General features: G+C 44.0%; 1 protein-coding gene across 1 annotated transcript; it reads right to left on the reverse strand.

Annotated features, from left to right (window-relative positions):
- Positions 1-133: 133 nt before the first annotated feature.
- On the reverse strand, positions 134-8,218 carry rufy1 (RUN and FYVE domain containing 1). The gene is made up of 17 exons (XM_028588894.1): positions 7,609-8,218; positions 7,163-7,342; positions 6,929-7,046; positions 6,718-6,819; positions 6,081-6,204; positions 5,906-5,967; positions 5,608-5,743; positions 4,545-4,646; positions 4,341-4,457; positions 2,859-3,026; positions 2,672-2,769; positions 2,464-2,583; positions 1,268-1,397; positions 835-929; positions 708-756; positions 533-610; positions 134-448 (listed from the first exon to the last, which is right to left on the reverse strand). Exons 1-17 carry the CDS (start codon positions 8,063-8,065, stop codon positions 305-307), a joined length of 2,280 nt encoding a protein of 759 aa, XP_028444695.1. The 5' UTR covers positions 8,066-8,218; the 3' UTR covers positions 134-304.

The following is an 8,218-nucleotide window of genomic DNA, read 5'->3' on the forward strand; positions in this document are numbered from 1 at the left end:
GATTATCAAAATCACAAATTATCCTCAGTAATCAACAATATCCCTGATGGGACCTCGGCACCATCTACATCCACGGGTTGAATTAGAAAAACATTAAAATGAGTCTGTTTATCAAGTACCAAATTGTCAAACTGAGTTCACAAACTATTAGCTCATCCCATCAGTGTTAAAAGCTCCTCACCTTAATTTAATACAGAAACTAATGTTCCTGAATTTCAGGTAGCAGTGGAAATGTTACACCAAATCACATTTCCCTAAGATTCAATGACCTAGTAGTTGAACGTGGTGAGTATATGCAGTGTTGTCAGGAACCTGTGGAGGAGCTTCTCTGCAGCAGGAGGGCGTGGCACACGTCGCAGACCCGCACCGGCCGAGGGTAAGACGGTAAGGCCAGCTCGTTACTGGAACAAGTGTTGCAGTAGATGTCTCCGCAGTTTCTACAGTGGTGCTGCAACGCACAAACGTGGACACCTCATTAACATATTGCTGTGAGATGATTTTGATAGAAGTGCAATGGAAAAAAAGAGAATACCTTTCTGCGTGCAATGGAGAACTCTTTCTTGCATTGCTTGCATTGAGTGGCCTCATCGTCTTTCAGCCAGGCGTGGCCCTAATGGGAGCAATGAACGCAGTTTTTTTTCAAAATTTTTTTACAGCTTTAATTGTACAAACAAAACAAAAAACGTACACCACTCTTTACATTTTACCTTTAGAGCTTTGTTGACCTCCTTGAAGTCCTCCATCTTAAGTTTAGACCTTGGACAAAGACGACAAAAACCTCATGACACGGTACACATTTAAAAATAAAATAAGACTCAAATGAGAAGTACTGACTGGCTGAGATGCAGTCCCATCTCCTGCAGAGCCTGTTCCTGCTGCTCACACTTCTGCTGCAGCTGCTGCTTCTCATGCTTCAAATCCTGCAGCTCCTGCACCATCAATTCACAGGAAACAAGCTCCTTAACATCACATACTGTGCATTATTAGTCCGTATTTGCTCACACCACTTTAAGATGGTATATTATTATTTATAGAATCTAAATGAAGCTGACACCTGTGTCAAAAAAAAAGCACATGTATACCTTTTGTATAAGTGATAATATTGTGTCTGGAAGTATATGTTCTATATTTATGCAAATCAAAGGGCACTGCACATAATGAAAGTTTTCTGCATAGAGAATTCAGAAACTACTTATAAACTCTAGTTTCATCATTTTGGAAGAATAATTTACTTCCTGAGTGAGTGAGGTGGGTGTGTGTGTCTGACCGTGTGCAGGCCCTGGAGTTGTTGCAGCTGTGTGCGGAGCTCAGTGCTGTTGTCCTGTTCCCGCTGGAGAGCTTTTTGAAGGCTTTGCCTCTGTTCCCTCTCAGTGCGCAGCTCATTCTCCAAACCCAGCCTGAGAACGGAGAAGAGACGCGGTGACTCCTACAGCCAATTAAAGCCTGCGAGTGTGCAGGACTAAAACAGAGCTGCTTTGGACTGTGACAACTTGAAATAAACTCCCACTTAATACCTGCAAAACACTGTTTTTATATCAGTTGGTTTAAAATTGGTGTGCCTTTTCCACATTCAAATACTGACCGAATTAGTACTGGATCCCTTTTAATACAGATTTATAATCTAAACATATACGTAGTTTTAGTGTAAATATTTCAACCGTCTCACACTTTGTAGTTATTGTTGGAACTCAGGATGTGAAGGAGCCATAAGTATGTCCAGTGCACCTTGAAAGGAAATCCCTTTCCCCGACCAAGACCACTGAATAGGAACCTTATTCTACAGTTTAAGATGGGGCGGAAGGTTAGTCACCCTTGGAGCTGATTTTAAAGTTTGAACGGTCTTTTAATGAACCCAGATGTGAACTTGGATGCTCCTCAGACTAGTGTTAACTCATCTTAGACAAATTAGTACAATATCTTAAATCTCTGCTTTTATTTCACGTGCAGTACATATTTATAGTCAGGTTATCCTTCTGTTGGCCTCGCCTTGCCAGACCTTCCTCCACAGCGCTGCGGAGGAGGGTCTGGCTAGTCCACACAGCACTTCGGGATGGGAGAAAAACGTGCTCTGGTTTATTGGCATTTCTTTAAACCAATCCCAATCGTCCACTGGGTGCCGGATGGAGCCACGGTGCCGTTGCAAAATAGCCTCACGAAGGGACTTGTTTTGGTGGTACAACATTTTGTACGTTCAAAAGTTGTTTTAGTCGTGCAACAGAAAACTTAGATTGGACAGATAGTCTAGCTAGCTGTCTGGATTTACCCTGCAGAGATCTGAGGAGCAGTTAACCATAGTCCTCAGAAATCCACCGGAGTTTAAAATGCCAACACGAGTTTCCAGCGGCACCTGAATAATCCCTGAAATGAAATGTTGCCGATAGAGACTATCCTTCGGTCTAATGCTTTCGGTTTTCTAACTTGTGCTTTATCCATTTGATTGTATCCAACTGTGTGTGTCTTAACCTTAGTGTATCCAGGTCCGTCAGCTGTTTCTGCAAAGCGTCCACCTTTCCTTCCAGCTCCACCCTCATATCTTTGTCTGATTGGTCACTTTGTCTTCGCTCGCGCTCCGAGTTCTGTAGTCTGTGACGCACAAACGACCAAGAAGTAGAATATTTATTTAAGAAAAAAGGAATATCATTTTAGAAACAGAAACACGCGCGCTACATACCTCTGCTCTAGTTCAATCATTGCTTTCTCCATTTCATCCATCTTGTGCTCAAGCTGCGCGGCCTCCGCCTGCTTTTTTTCGGCCTCTCGTTCCGAGTCCTTAAGAGCCACACGGGGTTGCATTAATGTGCGTTCTCGCTGAGCGAGCCATGCAAGACGAAAGAAAACGTGGATTCATGCGTGTCTACCTGAGCTTTGTGGAACATCTGCAGGTTAAGGGTCTTGACTTGGTCGAGCTGGAGCCGCAGGGCTGCCAGCGTGTCCTGTTTCTCGTGTGTGTCCTTCTCCAGCAGCTTCATGGCCACCTCCATCTCCTGCTTCAGGCCCACCTGGAGCTCCAACTCATGCTCCAGCTCCTGACATCATGCATTGCAAACATACAAAAGGCATGAGTCAAATTCAGTTCTAAGAGCCTCATCGGTACAAAACACACCTGTTTTGCTAAAGTTTCTGTTAACCCTTGTGTTGTCTTTGGGTCAAATTTGACCCGTTCTCAAAATGTCTATCTCAGAAATATGGGTTTCTTTTTAACTACCTAATTTAATTATCTAAAAAAAACAAAACATGGATGGATGATCCCATACAACGCGCTTTGTGAGTACAACAAAAAATCAGATCTCTACTTTCATTGAAATGTGGGTGTTTTATTAAAAAGGTCCCATGGCATGAAAATTTCACTTTGAGGTTTTTCCCCCCAGCCTGCCTATGATCCCCTAAATGGCGATAGGTGTAAACCGAGCCCTGGGTATCCTGCTCTGCCTTTGAGAAAATGAAAGCTCAGATGGGCCGATCTGGAATCTTGCTCCTTATGAGGTCATAAGGAGCAAGGTTACCTCCCCTTTCTCTGCTTTGCCCGCCCAGAGAATTTGGCCCACCCATGAGAGAGAGACATCATGGCTTTCAAACGAGCAAAGTGGCAGTTGGTCAAGGCCACACCCCCACCCTCGACCTTGCCCCCCCTCTCCTCCTTAATAGCTACAGACACCGAAATGGGACATCCTAATGAAAGCTCATTGTGGGACTGGCTCTAGTGGATGTAATTCTGCACCAAGGCTGAATTTCGGGAAAGAGACTTCAGATACATTATTAGGGGACCACTAAGGTCTATATAAAAGAGACTTAAGATACAGTATTAGGGGACCACTAAGGTCTATATAAAAGAGACTTCAGATACAGTATTAGGGGACCACTGAGGCCTATATAAAAGCATCCAAAGAGCACCATGTCGTGGGAAAAAATTTAAATGTTTCAGAACAGTATCCTCGCTGAACGTTGACCCTTCTGTGATTATCATTCCTTTAATATTAGTCTAAATAATTCATAATGTCTGCTTCTTTAACTCAAGAATTAGGTATAGTTTCCTATAAATGAGGTTTTTAATTGACCATGAATTCCAAAAGTAAGTGTATAACTATAGTAGTGGTAAGTGGTGTTTATACATGGTAGTGAAAAGAAACGCTAAACATAAAAAAGCCCCAAAAACATTAAAACAGGTGCCAAAAGTGACAACACAAGGCTTAACAAGAGGCCATATGGCTCAACCACAACACCAGCAGTGCACTGGTGTGCTGGTGTCTGTCTAACTATGGACTGACAATAGAGTATGAAGTTGAATTTGTACTCGCCACATGCATGAAATATTCTAGTGCTATAACCACTTGATACCTGACCTGGCGAATGTGCTTTTCCTCTTTATACTGCTTCCAAACCACATTGTACATCTCATCCAGGCCCTGTCGAGTCTGTTTGTACGTCTCCAGCTCCACCTGGCTGTCCTGAAGGGCTGCCTGGAAAAAAAAACACATTATACAGTTTAGGGCATTTGTCGAGAGTAAATGTGGTTCAGTTGCAGTTACTTGTAGATGCTTTCTGACCTCTTCCTTTTTCTGGCTGGACTGCAAGATCGTCTCATTCTCCTTTCTTAGCTGTTCCTGTTCTTCTCGCAGAGAGTTGATTCTGTCTGTTGCTGCCGTCAGCTGAGGAAAAGAAAACACACTTATCAGCCAGGTGAAAACCTAATACACACAGATGCTATGTTGTCATGAGAGGGGAATGCCTATACTTTAGAGCACAGGTGCCCAAATTCTTTCATATGAAGGGCCAAAATGTATCTGGATGGAAGGCCAAGGGCCAAAACTAAATATTGATTACTGTGATTCTTCATAGATAAAACTTACTTACGTATGTAAGTAAATAGGGAAGTTTAACAGCACTGTGCTTTACATTGCCGTGAAACTCAGATTAAGTACTTTTTAGCTGCACAAAATGTGGGTGTTGTAGTCATCACGGCTAGGAATTTACAGCACTTTCAAAATAAGAGGAGAATAAGCATAAGCATGTCAGTTGCCACGGCGGGCCAAAACAAAAGGAGCACAGGCCCCAAATTGGGGCGGTCTTGCTTTCGAGAGACGACTGGAGCAATAACAAAATGTGTCACACCCACCAAGTAGGAGCACAATCACACAGCAGGTCACACTAGGGGTGCAAGATATATCGACTCAATATTGTTATCGCAATATATCCAAAAATGTCGCAATAAGTATGCAATATTTTGTGGAGCGCAGCATCCCATCCGTTGGCTGTGTGTGGCTTAGTTGTGTTTGATTTATAGCCAGCTTCAAACGCTATAATGATCCTCATTTCATTGGCCAGTTACCGTGCCACTTGCACATGTTAGTGCACGTCAGCGCACGGGTCCACTACGTGACAAACCCTACGGAGTACCACGTGTGTGCACATTTCGACAAGAGTGACAGTGTAAGTGAAAAAATAGAAAGAGACAACAAAACGGAACGAATCAGAGAAATTAAAGTTGTATCCTGTTCTCTTTATATATACACTGTAAAAAAAAATTAAATTAATATCGCTATCACAATATTCCTAATTATTTTGTCAATATTGTGCAACCCTAGGTCACACACACAGTATATGTCTGACCTCCTCTACAAGTTTGCTGTTGGTCTTCTCTATAGAGTCCATCTTAGCCTGAAGGTCAGTCACGGTGCCACTTAGGTGACGATTTAACTCCTCAATGTAGTGCTTCTGATCCAATATGGCAGTCATCTTGGCATCACTAACAGAGAAAGAATACAACTGTGCATTAGGTCTGCTTGGGATTAAAATGATCTTTATCATGCTGGGAGTTCAAACTAAAATAAGAACATATACCAGTTCAAAACATGATAAAAAAGCAGGGGAAGGGAGACGCTCCGTCTATCTGAAAGCAGACACTCACTCTTTCGGAGTCTCACTGTTGGCAGGGTCTTTCAGATAAAGGGAAAAATCAATGACTCCCACCTGGATAGGAAAGAAAAACTGATCACTGTGCATCCTAAAGGATTGGTTTCTCGAAGAGAACATGAGGTGTGACAGCTGGGATGTGTAGGCCAACAAAACCTGTCGGCACTCACCTGAGAATCAAGATCCTCCCCTTTAATACAGAGGTTAGCGTCGATTACATTGAGGCCCACCAGCAGTCCACCAATCACTGCCCCCTCCTCCTCCATCATCAATGCTCCAGAGTCATAAAACTCACTAGGGGACAGTCATGGAGGGCATCGAAGGAGGGGTATGGAGAGAAAAAGAATACATTGGAAGTGTAGAAAAGTAACTGCTAACTGACACGTGCAGTGTTTCCTCTATGTCGATTTTGTAGTGGCGGCCCGCCATGACAACATTTTTGCCGCCACGGTATCAGAAATAAGGCAGACGCACAATGTAGTCACGGATGCATTTTAAATTATCCTGCCGACATAATGCACACATTGCAATTTAACAACAAGTAGAACTATTCAGAGGTTATTGGGCCCGCCCAGTTGAACTCCACATACTGTTGTGTTGATGGAGTTGCAGTGAAGTGTCAGTTCCTTTTCATACGTAAAACATTTGGCGGCGGGGCTGGGTGGGGTGGGGTGGGGGGTTGTTTGGACAGACCTGCCCGCACTGCTTAAAAAAAATCCTCAGGGAAACACTGCACGTGAATATGTTAATATTCTACTATAAAATACTAGCTATATTAAGCCTACATAACTAATCCAGGTTACTAACCTCAGGAGATCTTTGCGGTCCAGTAAAGCTTTCATATAGTCAGCTACTGTCTTCTGCATGAGCGCTAAATGCAGCCATGCCCTTGCTCTCCCCAAGCCGGTCCTGAAAAGAGAATAAAAGTACAATTTAACAACCAAAAAAACCAAAAGAGTTTATAGCATGTCTTACATTGTATAGTAGGTAAGCTGGAAAATTGTTTGCAATAGCATACTTAATGCCGGGCAGGTCTCTGGCACTTGTGGCAATGTTAACAGACTCTGGACACAACTTCTCAACCAGTTCCAAAGGTCCCCATATGGACTTGTTCTGACCAATGAAGGATTTCTTGGCTGAAAAAAAAAAAAAGAAGTAAAAGTAATTTCTGCTTGTTTTGTTACTGACATGGATTTGGATCTAAATAAAAACTAATTCTGTTCAAAAAGGTCAGCCTCGTGGACTGTCGCACCTTTCAGCCCATGTTTGAGGCAATGCTCCAGGACGACAAAGAACTGCTGCAGAGGAGGGTAGTCCGAGTCCAGCGTCCTGCCCAGACTCAAGGAGGACTGAATTAATACTTTGATGCTCAGCTTCATCATGCTGAGGAGGTTGGCTCTTTCTATTGCCATGGGGTCTTTGGGGGAGAGAACTGTAGAAGAATAAAAAGGCACAGAAAAAACGTTGAACTTTTATGGGATGCAAGCTCGTGTCCTTAATATGCAGAATAAACAATGTAGTGTCATGCAGCGTGATCTCGTGCACGGTCACTATTTTGCTCTTGAATCCAGACAGTTGACAACTAGCTTCCAATAGGAAGTATTGAGACGGAATTTATGGCTGCAATATTTTACAACTTAACTAGCGTTAGGTCAGTTTGAGTGTTAAATGTTTATAATAGTCACAGCCTGACGTTACCTGGAAGCTTTTTTGAAGTATTGTTGAGGTCATTTTCGGACTCCCGCTCCGTCGGGGAGCTCGCAGCGGATCCTTGGGAGGGATTTCTCGGGGCAGCAGCGTAGCTCACCCCGCTGCTAATAGTTTCCGTGGCCTTCCGAGCCAGAGACAGGATAGGAGCCGACCAGCTGCTGCTCTCTGCCGCCGCCGCCGCCACCGTAGCCGGCTTCTCTGTCCGCTCCTGGCCGTCGCTGCCGCCGGACTCGCCGTCGGGCGAGGCTTCCGAAACTTCGGGCTCATCTAGCTGTTGTTTTGCTTTGCCGTGCTCAACAGCTGTGTTTACCTCCCCTGCATCGTCGGCCATGTTTGTCCCCCCCTCCCTTCTCTCCGAGAATTCACGTGACCAGACCAAAGCCAACGGAACACGCGCGCTGCTGTGGGAACGGGAACTTTTTTTTTTCTTTGGAGGTATTGGCATGTCTATGGTGTTGGCGGTTAGGATGTCAGTTGCACTACCTCCGCCTACTGGACTGGAGCGTGTGGCCCAGAAGATAAGGAGAAAATCCTCTCCTGCAAATCCTGCATTTGTATCTAATCTTGAGGCCTTGACCCACTCAAGAGCGCACTAAAG

This window comes from Perca flavescens, chromosome 10, assembly GCF_004354835.1.
Source record: "Perca flavescens isolate YP-PL-M2 chromosome 10, PFLA_1.0, whole genome shotgun sequence".
In the NCBI taxonomy this organism is placed as follows: Eukaryota; Metazoa; Chordata; class Actinopteri; order Perciformes; family Percidae; genus Perca; species Perca flavescens.